Genomic DNA, 18,839 nt, shown 5'->3' with positions numbered 1-18,839 from the left:
AATTCGTTATAACTATTTTGGCTGTACTTCCGAGAACTTGTTAAATCTGATTTGGATGAAACTTTGCAAATAGCTTAATTTCATATAAAAACAGATTTGAATTTCTTCTCGATCCATTTATCATTGAAGCTGTGGTTATATCTGATAATGATAATGGCACAATTCAAAGAATTTCAATTTTGCTTTAGTTCTATACAAGATCTACATTATATTCCTATTTCCATCATATAAAACGGCATATTCATAATTCCATCAGTATTTTATAATAATAATTAATAAGGCCTGCATATTATATTCTCAAAAACGTAAATTTTAAACAATCTCCGCTCTGACGTTTACATTTTTTGAGTTGTGTCACGATCATGTCAACCAGAGATATGACTATTTCTCTACTTGATAGTCACGAATAATTCCACAAATATGGTTTAGAAATCACCAGTATGACTGAACCAGTATGTAAAAGCACTTTTATTCCTCAATGTGAAATTAACAGTGTGCTGAAGTAAGATCTATATAATTGTATTATCAGATAACAAAATGAGATCAGATTGCGACATTTCGAACTAACAATCAAACAGTATAAGTAGATTCTGCAAATAATGAAATGAAATGATAAATAAAGCAAGGGCTGCACAAGAAATGAGTACGCGAGTACATATATACATACATCAGAGGTGGATATGAAAAACGGAGTGTGATACTTATTTTGCAACAAATTCAAATAAAATCAAAAGGGGTGAGCGACTACAGTTCAGTTGTAGAAAGGGAAATTTCAATTGCGACGTCATCAGTGAGTACAGCTTACAAAGTATACATATAAGACCAAGGAGCTGATAGAATACTCTTAGTTTTGTTGAAACCGTGTTCTACAGCGCGCCTTCTTCAATCAGTACAGATTACTCTCTTTAGATAGCATAGAATTAATAATAAGTATCATTAAACATATTAAATATCTATTGACAATTTCTAAAAAAATCCGTGGATTTATAAAATAGCTTCTATTTTTTTAATTGAATTTAATAAGTGGTGAAAATATATGGAATATGTAATGGAAAATCAGTGTAATATACAATTGAGTAACATATTGGGTAAATATAATTTTTTAAAAATTTACTTTATGCTTTATTTCACATTTTTTAAATTTATTTAATCATTTACAGTGAATAATCAAATTAATTATTAGAAATCTTATTATTCAAAATTATTTATTAAACCTCTGTTATTTCAACTATTACATTTCTATCATATTGTTTATACATACTTACATTAGCTAAGTTTAAGTATGTTACATAATTGTAATGGGCAATTATTAATTAGAAATTATCAACTACAATGCCAGGTTAATGGGAGCTCGAGGAGGGGGGACTGCAGCTATCGATTCCACTTTCTAGGGTACCCCCTGCTAAACCTTTCATTAGTATGTCAAAAAATATGTAATAAATTTGTTTTACCTTTTTGCCTTTATTTACTCATTTTTCTTTACTATTCAGTGTTATTTAATTTTACTTAAAATAAATTTCAATTTTTTAACCAAGTTTATCAACCAATGGGGCCCTCTAAGATTTAATAGTCTCTGAACGCTTTATATTATAATCATGTCCTGATCCAGTATAAAAATCTGCATGCTGCATACTTTATTTTAAAATTCAACTGCTATATAGACCGGTTGCCGGCTTTTATAGTGTTGTTTGTAGAAACATTAGATAAGTGAAGAACGCATACTAATGCATACTAATGCATACCCTGCCTGGGATACACACGTATAGGCAACATTTAATGCAATAGTACCGATAGATTTTAATTAATATCTCGTAAATTAAATAAGATCGAGCGGGAATTATATGTAAAAAAGTTGTTCAAAATGTTGATCCCTATAACATATCTAAAAATCATAAAAATCGGTGAAGTGGGCACACTTTTCAATACCACTGAAATGTATTGCAAATAAAATTAGATAACATTTAATCATACAGGAAAATCCAGAAAGAAATAATAATGGAGGAGAAACATAAAAAAGATACAGATTTTAATAGTTTAATAATTTAAACTATTTAAAACAATAGGATTTCTTTTTGCAATAGGAAATGGATTAAAAATCTACAAACTTACTGCGAATTACAAGTTTTGAAATATTTAGATCATGAACTCTTGTCATAAATCTTCAGAAACAGCAAAATCAAGTGGATAAAATCAAAATGGGGAACTACTTTGAAATTCTACTCTCTATCGCAGTGATACTTATTGCATTCTACTATTATGCTATATCAAACTTTGATTTTTGGAAGAAACGTGGCGTAGTTGGACCAACGCCGACACCATTCTTTGGAAACACTATGGATTTAATATTTACTAACATATCATTACGTCATTATATAAAAACAGCGTACGATCAATATAAAAATGAACCAATGATCGGGTTATATTTAATGAAGAAACCAAGTCTTATATTGAATGATCCAGAGCTTATCAAACACGTTCTTATTAGAGATTTTTCAAAATTTGCAGATCGAGGAGCTCTTGTTTATGAGAAGGTATGTATAAATTGTAATTTGTAATGATGAATCCATTATTATAATACTAAAGTACAGCGAGTGAGCAAATTATTATTAGAGCTACCTGCATAATTGTTTTTATTCTTACTTTTCTACTATATTTACGTAATTTTAACGGACAATTATCTATTAATTATAAATTATCTCGTGTAAAAGTCTTGATCGTTTAATTTTTATTTTTATACAATACTACCTATTTTTGCACGGAGAATTACTCTGAAATGTTGTAAGACAGAAACAGGTATATTTTAAACTAACAATATTAAAAATAATTATTAAAATAGTTTCGTTATAATATGTTACTGGTTTAAAATCTCTTTTAATTGATAGTGATAACTCTAAGTTAAAAGATTAGTATTGAAGTAGCAATGATAACTAAATTAAATTATTATTGAAAATGTTAATCAGAAATATAATAAGTAATTGACATTGACATTAATAATTATTTATTTATACTCTCGTTATATTGCCATGTGAACAATTTGATATGGATTTTAACGAATACTACAACTATCCTTCCACCATCATAGTCTATGAAAACGATACATTTTTATCTGCCCTTCCCCCTTCAAATGAGAGATTGAGGGTGGATGAATTTGCCACTCCTACAGCTCCGTTGGTGGCAATATAACAAGAGATTATTGTACTTCTAAATTTCCATTTACCCTTTCATACAAAAAAATACAAAACACAAATCTGCAACTGGAAATGAATATTTTAAATAGCGTATCAACACACATAAAAACACATCATTATTTCAAATTATCCAACCTAATATATTCAAGAAAATAATTTTTAAAATTAATTTTACTTTTTGTTTCAAATACTTTGTCATTAAGAGCTGTAGAAGGGTTGAGTGTACCAGTATAAATTTAACATAATGGATTTTTTTTCATTGAATATTTACAGACAGAGCCACTCTCACCACATCTCTTCAACTTAGAAGCAGAAAGATGGCGACCATTGAGAGCGAGGCTCTCCCCCATATTTACACCTGGGAAAATGAAGGAAATGTTCTATCTCATAATCGAATGTTCGCAACATTTGGAAAAATATTTGGCGAAAGAGGTTGAAAAAGGAGAGCCACTAGAATGTCGAGAATTAACAACAAGATTCACGATTGACGTGATTGGTAGTTGTGCTTTTGGAATTGAAATGAATGCACTAGCAGACGGGAGAAGCGAATTCCATCAAAAGGGTAGAAACGTCTTCGATGCAACTTTCGAAAACGTCTTTCGATTCAAAATGAAACAATTCTTCCCTGAGCTGTACGATTTGCTTGGTTATATAATACCCGAAAGAAGACTCGCCTCATTCTTCACCAAAGCTGTTACGGACACCATAAAATACAGGCAAGAGAATGATATCGTTAGACCAGATTTCATCAACATGCTTATGGAACTTAAGGCCCATCCAGAGAAACTGAACAATATCGGTAAATATGTAACAATATAAAAATTGTGATTATTAATTATATGAAATTCAATTTCGTTGATTAATTAATATCAACCAGTTATGGCTAACTGGCGACTCGCGAACCATATCCCCGTTGAGCCAGGCCTGAGCGCTTTCTTCCTCACTACGATCATGCAACAATCTATTATTAGTAACGTTTTGTAGAATTGACGGACTCTTTACTGACTGCACAAGCTTTTGTGTTCTTCTCGGCGGGTTTCGAAACCTCATCGACGACGATTAGCAATACTCTTTATGAATTAGCCGTAAATCAAGAGATACAAAATAAACTACGAGAAGAAATAATGGAGTACTGCTCTAAAGACAAAGAAGAGTTGGAATACGAGACTGTAAAAGAAATGGAATATTTAGATAAAGTATTCAAAGGTAGGTATGAAAGTTTTGTAACATATAAAGAATAACAGTTTGTAACAGTTTTTGAATTACGTATACTCAGTTATGGTATAAATCAGGAACGCTCAAACAAGTTAAATACACTGACGCTTAAATGCCATCGGCTTTATTACGGGCATCGTTGTCTCCACCTGGCGGTCGGTAGTGACGATTGGCAGTGTACGTATGTAACGCCGAAGCAGTCTCCCCCAAACGATTGTCGCCTAAGACGAAAACGTACTCTGCGCTCGTGATGAGATGGCCCTTGGATGATATGCGGGTTTAATTGGTTAAATTGCGTAGAACCCACCCTCCTCTAATCCAACTGCGGGAAATGCGACTCACACAATTTTGCAATTTGTCGAAGCGGCCGTACCTACTAATTAGGCTCGTGTAAATCTCTTATCGCGGTGCCGTCCCGCGAGACATCTTGTGATCGTAGGACAGTGCTGAAAATCATTTCAGCCGAGCGGAGCATTTGAAGGCATCCCCTTGCCCTAGATTTTAGGCGCTAGAATGATCGCGCGTGCCGTCCCGTCGCGAGCGGAAGCATGCGTGCAAGTACGGACTTACCTATGCGGGCGGCCGTGCCCGGATTACTACTTCCTGAGCACTCCTGATATTATTGCTTAATTAAACCTCATCAAATATTAAAAGTTATATAATTTATCCGTGTAGAAACGTTAAGAATGTACCCAGCTGTATCATTACTAATTCGAAATGCAATATCAAACTACACTTTTGATGGCACTAAGGTTTCAATACCAAAGGGTACAAAAATCTGGATCCCAGTGTTTGCCTTGCATCGAAATTCTGATATTTATCCAAATCCTGATTCTTTCGATCCGGAAAGGTTCAATGAAGACGCTGTCGCAGCTCGAAACTCTATGCACTATTTACCATTCGGCGATGGACCAAGAAATTGCGTTGGTAAGTTGAAAAAAATTGTTATTAGATACTTTTAGAAACTATAGAATCGTAGAATCTTTTTTTGACAATCATCCACTTTAAATAAAAAAGTAAATGAAATTTTTTATTTTTGAGATATTTGATCCTTCCGGGACTTTCGAAGGACTATCAGAAGATATAAATCGTTATAATTTACAACATATTAAACATTGTTAAATAATTAATTACATTGTTACTTCTTTTGAAAAAAAGCTAATTTTCAATATAAGCATATCATCATTTTTATAAATAATATAAAGAAAATAAAATGTTGAATATTTATTCGCTCAATAAATACAACAGAATTTTAGCCTAAGTATATATTTATTAATGTATAAGTTGAACAAAACGAAATGCTGTTCTCAGCTTGAAGGATTACAGCGGACTAACTGAAACTCAAAACAAGCACATGAGACACTCAGAGGGTGCAATAAAAAGTGTCCTCCTCAGGTAATGCTGACCTTTGCAGAAAGGGGACTGCACCAGTGAATGCAAATTTTGCGACCATTAGAAATATTCTCAACATAAATAAACAACAAGCTTTCAAGGTTTAAAACTAAAGTTCCGTTTTATATTTGTCATAATTGGATAAAAGAGTTATTAGATAAACAGTCAAAGTAACTTGAATGAAATTATCAAGCTAACATCATAAATAAATGTTTGTATAACTTCGTTTAACACTTTAATGGTCATGAAAATATGTTTTTAAGGGACAATTTTATTTTTAGTAAACTCAATACATAACTTTTAGTTATTTATCCAGTTCTATTAACTCTTCTCTAGAAGTGTTGATAATTAAGTTACATTATGCTGCATGAAATGGGTAATAGGTTTCAGAACAGAGTACGTTATCCAAATAAAAGTGATGTATCCATAGTGATATTATAGACTGCATATTCCAGTAAGAGGAAGAGATAATAGCCAAGAGTGAGAAAACAGTATGCAGGGACGCTCAACAAGTAATAAGTCGGGCACGAGTGCCCGCGAACGTCCTCCCTGCAACGCCATCTCGGGCAAGAAGGAAAAGTAAGTCCCGAGAAAACCTTCCAATCAATCAACCCGCCAACGCCCCTATTTGCACGGGTTCACTGCTACGAGCGCGAGGTACTGTCCACCTCTGACAAGAAGTCTCAAGAGGGGATACTACGCACACATCGACTGACCTCCTGGTTTTACGAGTCTAATTAGTAGATGTGATCACTTCGACCAATCATACATCAAGACCGAAAGCATTTGTAAGCTAAGATGGGGCGCGACCAGTTAAATTGCATTATTCTCATGAAACTTTTAGTGGTCGTTGGACAGTACGTCTTCGGGTCGAGCGAGTCATTGGAAGTGGTAAGATACTTTGCACTTCCAAAATTTCTCGAGGTCACACAGCTGAATGCCTTTCACTTCTTAATCCATTTATAACTCTCATGTACCAACATCAAAACACCGCGTATAGGACAAGGACGCGCAGGATTTCCGTATATGTAAACTGAACCTGATGGTATCACGTGATGTCATCTGCCCTTCATAACACATGCTCGTAGACCTATTGTCGCGATGATGTCTCCTACCACCAATCGGTAATCGCAGTAGTATAGACAGCGATGCCCGTAACAACTCCGAGTACACTCTGGTGCCCGTACGGGCAACCTACCTGGGAACTTTATATTGCCTTCTCACTCTTGTGCTACCGTTACTCTGTCTTACGGGTCATTTATTCCGAAGTCTACAGGGTTATTCTGTCACTATGCAACACATAAGAAGTGCAGCCTAACGCCTTAGGCTTATTTTCTTTTCAAATGTATACACCCACATAGTCATTTCTGCTATTGAGGGCAGCACACGGTCCAGGGCTGCGCGGGTATGTACGCGTGAAAGGAAAACGGGCCTAAGATTCTCGATGGCTCTTCCTTTTAGTCGCAAAGCGAGAGAATCACCTTGTATATGCACATGTCTATGTGTATCACAAAATTTTAAAGGTAGTAATTATGTTGTAATTTGAACAATACATTGAAATATCAATTATCACTATAACATGTTATTTACAGGTGCACGTTTTGCAATTTATCAAACCAAAGTTGGCCTTATCGCAATTCTACGGAATTTCAAAGTGGACGTTTGCGAAAAGACAAGGATTCCTTACGAATTTGATCCAGCTGCGTTTTTATTAGCACCAAAAGAAGGAATATACTTGAAATTTACAAAAATACAAAGTTAATGTAACTTATTCGACATATAATAAATTGAAAATATTTCTTGTAAGTCATTACACATTATGGATGTAAAACACAATACAGAATGAATGTATATTTGTTGCTTAGTATTAAGATATTGTGGGATGTTAAGACGGGAAGGTTGGCAACGCGATGTGTAAAAAACAGATGGAAGTGCGTGGAGTGTGTGAAGAGGTCAGTCCTTTTTTGTAAAAGCGAGAAAATCCTATATTACTATTATAATTCTATGATATATTAATTTTAAAAGTACAATAATAAATGTTTAATAACGAAATCCATAAAAATCCTACAATATCTTGTATACTAGGGTAAAGGATCCATATACCGGAGAATTAGTGCCTGATATGAAAGCTGCCAAAAAATTTCAATATAATTTTCTATTTATTTTGGGAATATTTTGGATTAAACTAATTATTAAACATTTCTATAAGTTCGGGACTTATTGAGTCAAATGAAAGATAAAAACAAAGGTGAAAACAAATTTTGTCGTCATGTTACGGATTGATTCCGCCGACGGTGCCGACTCAGTCGGACAACCGGGGTACCGCGAATGGATACCGCCTAGTTTATAAGTGTACAAACTCAGGTTTATTGCACAGTGTACTTAAGTTTTATATATTCATTTTTACCAAATTTTAAGCTTCAAATCAGCGTAGCATGAGTGCCACTTTACGCTACTTTTATGTCATCAAATCGTATGAGACTGTCGCTGTAACTAGCGACCAATTATTTTCTGAGCAATTTAATAATGATAAATACCGGACTTACGACTACGGACTTGCTACTAACAGCGCTGTGCGGTTCGGTCGTACGGTCCGAACTAATTGTACCAATTGTACTATCCTCAAAACCATATCTACTGTAGAGAAAACGGCTGGATCATTCTCCCCTTGCTGCTCCTTTTGTTGCTGTAATACGGCAAGGCTGTGCTACAGACACTGACTCCACAATGAGTAATAGGGTATAGTCTTTGGTATCGAAGCAACTTGGTATCTGCTATTACCATCAACGTGCATTAAATTGTTGCAGTGCGATGTGTTTTACATTTTTATACCTTTACCTTTACCTTAGTGGTTTATCCAGGATAGGAATGAAATCAGTCCTTTCTGATAGATCCCCCTCCTCAGAATAGCGCTTTGTAGGCGCTTTAGCCCCTTCTTTGCCCAACAAACATTTTGGCAACCTCCATTTTTATACTAGGATAGAGCAGATGGCGTTCGTTGTCAAGGCACAAATTTAAACCCCTTGAAATCAAAGGGATATCTAGTCTTGTTGGATCTGCAGTCACTGCACTGGTGAAACTTCGAAGTTTCGAACCGCGGATATAGAGGGCCGACTATCGCATCCACTGTAATCAAACTATATTCGAAGATTTGTATAATTAAAATATTTAAAATTAAATAGAAGAGAATTTTATCGAATACGAATGTCAAATTTGCTTTAATTCAAGAAAAAAAAGAACTAACAGCACGCGGAGTTCCCAAGCGGTCACCCATCCAAGTACTATCCGCGCCGAATTTAGCTTGACTTCGGTGATCGGACGAGAACCGGTAGTAGTCCTAAGTCGTATGGCCGTTAGTTGAAAATACAGACTTTATTAGAGCAGAAAATGGTTAAAACCCGAAGAAATATACAGGGTAATTTTCTCGCAGCCGGACACAAAGGAACTGGCGACAGCACCATGACTGCACCATGAAGAGGTCCGCATCGTCCACACGTACACACACAGAATTGTCTCGGCCCAGGTAGGTCCCCGCTGGTACGTGACAATACGGACCTCTTCATGGTGCGGTCAAGGGGTTCATTGTCGCCAGTTCCTTTGTGTCCGGCTGCGAGAAAATCACTCTGTATACATATAGGTCTGTGATGGCCCACCACTTGTGTATAAACGTTTATGCGGGAAAAGAATGAATATTTACTTTGTTATTTATACTGCTCAGTTATAAACTAAATGTTATAATATTTAGTAATTAAGAATTTTAGTAATTTTTCTCCTAAATCAGTTTTAATATTAATATGGTATTAATAAAAAATAAGTAATCAATTATTATGAAAATTTCAATTCTTTCTGTGAATCTCTTGTATTATCAAATCCATAAGTGGCTGCAGGTGGAAAGCCAATTAATAAAAAATGGTATTTTTGTAATTAGAAATGGTACTAAGAAATCTTGTATTATGTTTAAAATATTGTTCTACTTACAATATTTTGATTTTCTGTATATTTTTTTCCTTTAGTTATGAATCAGTTATTGGCCCGGAAGTACTTCACGTCGATAAAAATGATAGATCTACACTAATTAAGATAAAATTCCTAATTCCTTGAAATACAACCGTATTTGAGGTAGTTAAGTTTAAAAGTAAACATCATTTATCAAGACAAATTTTATCTCACGTATTAAAAACTCATAATTGTATCATTATTTCATTGTGTTAAATGCGAAGTCATAATCTGATTATCTTGTTTCTCCTATGACTAATATTTCATTGAAATATAACATTTTTATCAAAAGATCTACGTTTTTAACTATTTATAGAAAGTATTCCATTTAAATCTATACTCGCAAACATTTCCGATATTATAAGTCATGTTCAAAATCTTTTCGGAGAAAAGTTAAATGATTTGACGAAGGGAGCATAAAACACAAAAATATATTAGCGTAACTAGAATCTTTGTGGTGGGTCAAATCCCTTAACTTTATTAACAATGTCAGACATTTAGTATCTAGCACTTCGCCAGATTTTACAAGAGAATTTTCGAATTTTAGGCAGTTGGAATTTTGGAATTATGAAATTCTGAATATGTTGACTTCGGGAGTACTGAAAACTTTAACTTCTGGGGTTCTGCAAATTTTGGAATTCTGGTCTTTTGAAATTTTTAAATTCTGGGTTCCTGGCATTTTGAAATCCTGAGCTTCTGGAATTTTAAGGTTTTAGAGTTTGAAAACTTTAAAATAGCAAGACATGACAATGACAACAAATAAATTATTCATACATACAACAAAAACTGATGGTATGATTTTATTTTTTCTGTAGATTACATTAATATTTTATCAAGTGTTCTTGAGGTTCTTCAAAATTTAAAAACATATAAGAAACTGAAACGATTATTTAAAAATGTTATTCTATAATTTCTTTGCAGATAAATTGACAATTTCAAAATGTTTTGTTATTTACCTATTTATCTCAAAATGTAAATCAGAATGGTTAATCAAGAGATTAGTAGATTTACCAGTACCAAAAGAATGGCAATCTTTAAAAAGTCATAAAATTATTCAGACATGAAAATAAAGATCATTGAACATAACTTGTGTCCCAGATAACTTCTACCCCTTTTTTATTCCAAATTCTGAATTTACGTTGGCCATTTATTCACAATTTTTAGTAATAATTTCCCATCGCATATTTGTTCTTTAGAATTATAAAGTAATTAATATAAGACCGCAACCACGACGTTGCTATTAAATTTCGGCTAATTCGACAACAGTTAAAAATTCCCAAGCAAATAAACGAATAATAATAATTAATAATAACAATAACCTAAGCAAGTAAAATAATAATTAATATTACTACTACCTTTACAAAAGCACAGAGTGGAGCATAGAACAAATATAGGAAGTCGATAGAAATACGATTCGCAATTCAGATATTTGACAATCATACAACATCAAATCGATATTACATTTATTACATTCATCATTATCACACCTAGTACATTCACGTATCGTTTATATTAAAAACATTCTAATTGGTTATTCACCCATTTATTCAATCTGTAACCTTTTTAACAAAAAATGAATATCTCATATCTCCAAAAAACCAAAAAAGTAATTATGGTCATTTAACTGTAGATCCGCTAAGAATATAATAATATTTTATTCAAATACGTACACTGAAAACGACTTAATAAAAAATACTAAGTCACCTTCAGAAACTGATAAAGCCAACTCATTTATTTAGAAAAAAAATTACGAGGAGAGATGACTTAAGATCAGTGTGCAAATAAAACTGACATGCGTGTTACATACACGCGATGAAATGAGCATTTCATGAGAAACTCGTCATATACGATAAGAAAACAGCGTAGATTCTAGTATGCTGTCGCCTTTGAATTGAAACTTATCAACTGTTGCGCTAACTCCGATTCAACATGGCTGATTATTTTCAACTGTTAAGCGCGTTTGCCGTAGTGTTTCTGGCTTTATATTACTATTTTACATCGACCTTTGACTTCTGGAAGAATCGTGGTGTGAATGGACCGCAGCCAGTTCCTGTATTTGGCAATATCAAAGATATTATCATGGGAAAATGCGCATTAGGAACTTATACAGTGAAACTTTACGACGAGTACAAAAATGAACCTATGGTTGGAATATTCGTTAGAAGATCACCCCATCTTGTATTGATTGATCTGGATCGTATTAAGGATGTTTTAATCAAGGACTTTTCAACGTTCAGCAATCGAGCAACTCTCATATTCGAAAAGGTACCTATACAGACTGTTCTATGCTACTGGGAAAAGATATACAATACGTTTTGCAAGTATACCACCCTTATTAAAATTGAATGATTTTAGTGATGGCAGTAAAAATAAATCCCGTCTGGATATTGGTATAACTATGTTCCAAAATTTTTAAAATCCAAAATTTCAAAATTTTAAAATGCTAAAATTCCGAAATTCTAAAATGCTAAAACTCCAAATTTCCAAAAATTCTAAATTCTAAAATTGCGAGATTCCAAAATGGTAAAATTTCATAATTCAAAATTTCCGAAATTTCGAAAATTTCAAAATTCTGAAATTCCGAAATTCAAAATTTCCAAGGTTCCAAAGCGTAAAATAATTTTACATTAAGAAATCAAAATATTTAAATATTGAGTTAGTATATTTCTGAAACCTACTGTATTTCTAATGGTATAAAACAGAAGAAAATTAATAGCGTGTGTATTAATTAATACTGGACTATCGGCTATAGACCTTACAATACAGTGTATATTTACCAAATGCCTCCTTACTCAAATAATTATTAATAGAACACGCGATATTGCGCGATTCTATAATCTGTCCAACGAGACGAGTCAGTAAATGAATGTAAACAAGCTGGATGTTAGCGGTAAACAAGTCTGCCAAGTGTCGAGATCAGGGCTAACTTTCGGCGGTCTTTTGCCGTGAGCCCTTACTTGGAAAGCCAGGAGAGAATTTAGCGTTTTTCAAATACGCACACCGCGATCATAGCAAAATCCCGTATATAGGGTGCGCAAAACTTATTTTTCGTGATTTTGGAAGATGACTTTACACCTATTATTATTGTTCCAAAAGTAGTAGTTTTTTAGTTTTTAGTATTCAGGGATCGATATACCATAAGCCGAGCCTGCTTCTCGCCCGAGAATTTGTATACATTTACTGATTCGTCTCGTTAGACGGAATATACACTTATCGTTAATGATATCAAGAAAACAACAGTGTACCTGTCAACACAATAAACTATATTTACAGACCGAACCCTTATCTGCACATCTTTTCAACTTAGAAACAGAAAGATGGCGACCATTGAGAACAAGGCTCTCACCAGTATTCACATCTGGAAAAATCAAGGATATGTTCCCTCTGATACTCGAATGCTCCAATCAACTTAAAGAGTGTTTAGAAAAGATAGTTGAAAAAGATGGACTTCTGGATTGTCGCGAAATAGCAGCAAGATTTACAACTGATGTGATAGGAAGCTGCGCCTTCGGAATTAGTATGAACGCGTTGTCAGATGAAGAAAGTGAATTTCGACGAATGGGAAAACAGATTTTTAAGAGCAACCTTACGACGATATTAAAAGGTAGTTTTAAAGAAGCTATGCCAAAGTTGTATAATACACTTGGCTTTGTACTACCGCAAACTGAAATAACTAAATTTTTAACAACGATCGTCTCAGAAACGATTAAGTATAGAAAAGAGCATAATATTATCAGGCCGGATTTTATAAATTTACTAATAGACCTAAAGGACAATCCACATAAATTGGAGAACATCGGTAAGTGCTTATATTTAAATTTAAATAATTATACTACAATGGGGTACATAAAGTAGGGCAGACATAGTCAAAGTCTTCCCCGCCAGCGTCTCAACGGTTTCCACTGTTAGATACTCTATTTTCCTACCATCAGTCGACGCGTGCCCCTACAACATAAGCAAGTCAGCATAAGCAGATACAGGGTGATTCTTTCTCTATGCAAACCAAAAGCGATGTCGGTTGTCACTTAAGAATAATTTTCTATTTATATATAAATACTTACTGTCCTCTGATCACAAGAAGTCTCGCAGGACGTCATAGGGGAAAGAGGGGGTACTACGCACACTTCGACTCGTTCCCTAGTTTTACATGAGCCTATTTCAACCACTCATACGCCACGACTGGAAGTATGTGAGAGCTGAGGTGGACCGCGACAAATCAGATCGCGTTGTTCTCTTGGGACTCCTTGTGATTGGTAGACAGTAGGTAGGCTTGTGTAAAACTACGGGGTCAGTCGTAGTAGATATAGTCGGGGGTCTTCTCCTATAGTTCAGTGGAGGTTGGAGAAAAATGGCTCATGACCTACGGTTTAGCTACGTCTGAAGTAGGGTATAGTTAGCAGCAGAAATATAGCGTTATTGCAAATTTTGTCGCTTTATCAACAATACGTGTTTAATCGTCAGGGCAATCAATGTATTAGTATTAGATTACAATGGATGGTTTAGTAATTTGTTTAATAACACCCATAAATCTTTGTAGAGTTAACGGACACTCTACTCGCCGCACAAGCTTTCGTTTTCTTCGTAGCTGGCTTTGAAACTTCTTCAACTACAATTGGACATGCTCTGTATGAAATGGCTTTGAATCATGATATACAGGACAAACTACGACAAGAAATAAATGAATTTTATGCCAAAAATAAAGGAAACTGGACGTACGACGACGTGAAAGGAATGAGTTACTTGGACAAAGTATTTAAAGGTATCTTACTTTTTGAACACATTATATGTACAGTAAACTCTGGGTATATTGCCGATTACGGAACTGTAGGAGTGGAAAATCTTTGGAATTCGTAATACGGGAAAAGGTTCTTCTATTCGGCTTTAATTGGAATTTGTACACTGACGATGAGTCCCACCGAATCTGTCGCTGCTTGTGGCTCTAACACATGCTCGCACTTGGGGGCCGATGGGCGTGAATACGTGTTACTCGTTACAGTTACACGCCGCGACGGATTCGATGAGACTCAGTGTACACTGAGTTGCATTGAACTTGTCGCAGTGAAGTTGGCTACAAATTCACTAACGCATTCACGCCGCGTCGGTGAGTGAATGCGTGGCCAACTTCACTGCGACAACTTCGATGGGACTCAGTGTACACCGAGTTGCATTGAACTTGTCGCAGTGAAGTTGGCTCCAAATTCACTAACACATTCACGCCGCAGCGTCGGTGAACCGATCTCGCCATTGGCTCACCGATGCGGCCTGAATGTGTTAGTGAATTTGTAGCCAACTTCACTGCGACAAGTTCAATGCAACTCAGTGTACACATCATTCGTGTGGTATTTACAGTGGTATGTACCTCGGTATTCGTCTGCTTTGCAATATGCCCAATTCGGAATACATCCTCTTTGAACGTGACAAATTTTGCTCGGTATACGACATACATTTTTTGTGTGAATTTTGCGTCATTTTTAAATAATTATCTCAGACCAAAAATTAAATTAATAATCAATTATATTCGGAGTTGATGTATTATTAACTGACTGATCATACAAGTAAGGGAAAGATTGGTTTGGTATATGCCCTATTCGGTATAAGTCCAAACATCAGGAAAGGATTAAGGTCGTATACCGATGTACCACTGTATTTCATTCAAGTAACTTTTCTTTTAACAGAAACACTTAGGAAGTATCCACCAGGTCTACTTCTAAGAAGAAAAAGCACCAACAACTATACCTTCAGTGGTACGAAAGTATCCATTCCTAAGGATACTGGTGTGCTCATTCCAGTGTACGCCATTCACAAAGATCCTAACATCTATCCAGATCCTGAGGTTTACGATCCTGAAAGATTTAACGAGGATGCAGTAGCTGCACGACACCCTATGGCTTTCCTGCCTTTCGGCGATGGACCAAGAAATTGCATTGGTAATTTCAATTAAACATACATTCTAAAATAAAATAGGGGCTAGAAGTAACGCTCAAGGATCAACAGAAGTGACGGTCCATGTTCGAATTGATCTTGGAGACCTCATGCGAGGAAACGAAGAAACTTCAAACTATCCTTGTCTCTCCTGCATGCTCTTCCCTTGGAGAAACAAGGACAGCACGATAGTCAAACAGCTAAAGATAAACCTACTGTCCGCGCACCAAAAGAAAGCCGAGCTCTCTAAAGCTAAATAGTCACAGGGGCAAGGGGAATCGTGCATTCGCACCGCCCGATTCTTTTCTACATAATAGGTACGCTGCGTAAAGAAATACACGGACGAAACTAAATGCGACAAAGTAAGATAGGGATATCGAATATCACTGTGTCTCATTCTATCGTCAGTAGACCTATCAGAAAAGAATTAGGCGGTGTGAACGCACGATTCCCCTTGCCCCCGTGACTTTTTAGCTTGAGTGCTTCAGCTTTTTAGCTTCTTTTGGTGCGCGGACAGTAATTCTCTCGCTGTGCGAAACAAAGGAAATGCTAGGGCACCATAAGCCCATTTTCGTTTCATATACTCTTCGTCCACGAATGGCATGGCTAAAACTAGTAGGGACCTATGCCCCACTACTCGATACCCCTACTCCGCATCACGAGTATATTCGTTAGGAGTGGGGTCAGGTAGAGCAAACAAAGATTCCCCGTTACCCCTCTGCCATTTCGCATGCCATCTTCTCGTAGACGTACAGTAGTCATCCCGGCTACTTAGACTCAGCACAGATGCATCCAAGAAAAAACCTCGGCGGCATTTCTTTCGTGTCGCGCAACGAGAGAATCACCCTGTATACCAGGCACGCTCAGGCAGGTTGCCCGTACGGGCATCTGAGTGCAGTCGGACTTGTCACGGACGCAGCTCTCCGCAGAATGTGGGTGGCATCATTGCGCTGATGGGCCTACAAATACGTGTTATGAAGGACAGACTATACCACGTGCCGCCGGAAAATTTACACGAAAATCTTGTGTGTTCCTTCTCCTATACGCAATGCTTTGATGTGGGTACATGAGAGTGGTAAATCAAATTAAGAAGTGAAAGGTATTCAGTTACATGACATCGAAAAACTTTGGAAGTGGGAAGTAAATACTGTACGCGTCCACTAAGTTGAGACTCCTAAGGAATTGGGTCTGATTGGTCGGAGCTAGATGAGCCAGGCTAAGACACCCACACTTATACAGTTGACCCACACGCATTCTCGCTATTCGCTCTCTAGGTTACAACTACTAGTAGAAACTATTACTACATACTACTACTAGACGAGGGTTCGAGGTTAGGGTAGGAGGAGCGTTTCACACCTCGGGTCTAAACTTAGTAGACGCTTACAATACCTCACCAACGACTTGCCCGAAACGAAGACGTAACCTCGAACCCGTAGCAATGCACGCGTGCAAATAGGGGTATCAGCGGGCGCCCGTGCCCGGCGCACTATGTGCTGACGATAAGTGTCGCTGAGTTTTGCCGATGTAAGGCAACATTTTAGTGATTTCATACATTAGAGATTCTGAGGCGATGAAGTAATATTTTCTCCTAATTCTTTTTTTTTAATATTCTTTGTACAGTTATATCGTATAGCGATATACATTTACATTTTATATTTTATTTAATATTATGTTAGGTTATATTTTATATTATATTTTTGTTTGCATGAATTAATGTTTTTAATTACTGTTTCAGGTGCGCGTTTTGCAGTTTACCAGACTAAAATTGGATTAATACAGATGCTGACAAATTTCAAAGTCGATGTTTGTGATGAAACACTAATTCCATACGTTCAGCATCCGACGTCCCGAGTGTTTGCTCCAATAAGGAGTATTATTTTGAAAATAAGCAAAGTGTGAAGTTAAATCGTGAATACGTAAATCTGTATAACTGAAATGTGCAATAGTATACAATTTTTTAGTTTAAAAATAAATTAAGTGTTTGAAAATAGTTCTCCGTGTGTTATTTTATCAGTATATAAAAATAGAACGAATTTGTGGGACAACTTAAAAGTATTATTTTTTAAAATTAATTTTTCACATCAGTCATTGTTACTTTCAAGCAAAAAATATTACTTGAACTAAAACATTAAGTTTTGAATTAAATTGCAAAAGTTAATTTCAAAACTTTCTCTCAAGGTGATATGAAAATAAACTATTATAAATCAAACCATTGACAAAATACTGATTGTAAAAAAAATATTTCTTAGAACAATTATAAAGATAATGTTTCCTCAAATACAATCTCAATAACGCACTGGTAATGAATATCTACGCTTTAAATTAAGAAGAAGTAAGCATCACTGATAAAGATAAGTCTACTTACTGGTAAAAGCGTGAAGTCATTGCCTCCTATCTTTTTATTTCGCTGTCTAATAATGAAAACGTAAACGTAAGCTCGACTGACTATGCATTTATACAGGGAATTCCACTTAAATGGATCCACTGAAACAATTTGAAAATTAATACTCTTATTCAAAAATATTTTGAAGAAGAATTAAATATGACAAATTTTAACTAAAATTAGACAGAAGGTTTAGGATATTGCTAAAAAAAATTATTGTATATTACATGTTGATATAAAAGTCTTATTTGTATTACTATATGGAGCCCTTAGTGTGCGGTTTGTTTTTTGAATTGGTTGCGAATGTGAGATGGATGGATGAGAGTTACTCAGCAGGAGTGAGTAAGTTGGCAACAAAAGATGTGTGATCGGGGAAGAACGGAGAAGAACGGGGAAGAGAGTTAGAGTTTAAGGTAGAAGTTTTAATGCGAGTAAAAACATGTATTATTATTATTTCATTAAATAAATATTTACACAATTATTGACATAATATCAGTGTCATTCCCCCATATAGAACTACAACAGTGACGCTCACCAAGTCCTAAGCCGGGCACGGGCGCCCGCCTAAACCCGTATTTGCCCTCGTGCACTGCAATAGGCTCGAAGTATGTCTTCATCTCGAACAAGTGATTGGGAGTGGTGAATACTTCCCACTTCTAAAGTTCCTCGAGATCACGCAACCGAATACGTTTAACTTGTTAGTCTGATTTACAACTCTCAGACGTTCACATCAAAACACCGCG

General features: G+C 35.5%; 2 protein-coding genes and 1 pseudogene across 2 annotated transcripts; 2 read left to right on the top strand and 1 right to left on the bottom strand.

Moving 5' to 3' along the window:
- Positions 1 to 470: 470 nt before the first annotated feature.
- On the top strand, positions 471 to 7,845 carry LOC114881005 (cytochrome P450 6a2-like). Its single transcript, XM_029197604.2, has 6 exons — positions 471 to 1,088; positions 2,082 to 2,531; positions 3,462 to 3,987; positions 4,173 to 4,394; positions 5,079 to 5,330; positions 7,388 to 7,845. The coding sequence occupies exons 2-6, from the start codon at positions 2,196 to 2,198 to the stop codon at positions 7,555 to 7,557; spliced, it is 1,506 nt and encodes a 501-aa protein (XP_029053437.2). The 5' UTR covers positions 471 to 1,088; positions 2,082 to 2,195; the 3' UTR covers positions 7,558 to 7,845.
- A 1,187-nt stretch (positions 7,846 to 9,032) lies between these two features.
- On the bottom strand, positions 9,033 to 9,153 carry LOC123988504 (annotated as a pseudogene).
- Positions 9,154 to 11,632: 2,479 nt separating this feature from the next.
- LOC114881171 (cytochrome P450 6A1-like) lies at positions 11,633 to 17,703 on the top strand. The gene is made up of 5 exons (XM_029197871.2): positions 11,633 to 12,056; positions 13,065 to 13,590; positions 14,329 to 14,550; positions 15,467 to 15,718; positions 17,449 to 17,703. Exons 1-5 carry the CDS (start codon positions 11,721 to 11,723, stop codon positions 17,610 to 17,612), a joined length of 1,500 nt encoding a protein of 499 aa, XP_029053704.1. The 5' UTR covers positions 11,633 to 11,720; the 3' UTR covers positions 17,613 to 17,703.
- The last annotated feature ends 1,136 nt before the right edge of the window (positions 17,704 to 18,839 follow it).

Source organism: Osmia bicornis, chromosome 14, assembly GCF_907164935.1.
Source record: "Osmia bicornis bicornis chromosome 14, iOsmBic2.1, whole genome shotgun sequence".
NCBI classification, from domain to species: domain Eukaryota; kingdom Metazoa; phylum Arthropoda; class Insecta; order Hymenoptera; family Megachilidae; genus Osmia; species Osmia bicornis.
The sequence above is the reverse complement of the archived record's forward strand: the minus strand, read 5'-3'. Positions and strand labels throughout refer to the sequence as shown.

Bases quoted from the DNA above. Each gene is read 5' to 3' on its own strand.
- LOC114881005 (XM_029197604.2), top strand. From the start codon at position 2,196: ATGGGGAACTACTTTGAAATTCTACTCTCTATCGCAGTGATACTTATT. The intron at 2,532-3,461 runs GTATGTATAAAT...GAATATTTACAG, and splicing joins GAGCTCTTGTTTATGAGAAG to ACAGAGCCACTCTCACCACA. The intron at 5,331-7,387 runs GTAAGTTGAAAA...TGTTATTTACAG, and splicing joins TGGACCAAGAAATTGCGTTG to GTGCACGTTTTGCAATTTAT.
- LOC114881171 (XM_029197871.2), top strand. From the start codon at position 11,721: ATGGCTGATTATTTTCAACTGTTAAGCGCGTTTGCCGTAGTGTTTCTG. The intron at 12,057-13,064 runs GTACCTATACAG...CTATATTTACAG, and splicing joins CAACTCTCATATTCGAAAAG to ACCGAACCCTTATCTGCACA. The intron at 15,719-17,448 runs GTAATTTCAATT...TTACTGTTTCAG, and splicing joins TGGACCAAGAAATTGCATTG to GTGCGCGTTTTGCAGTTTAC.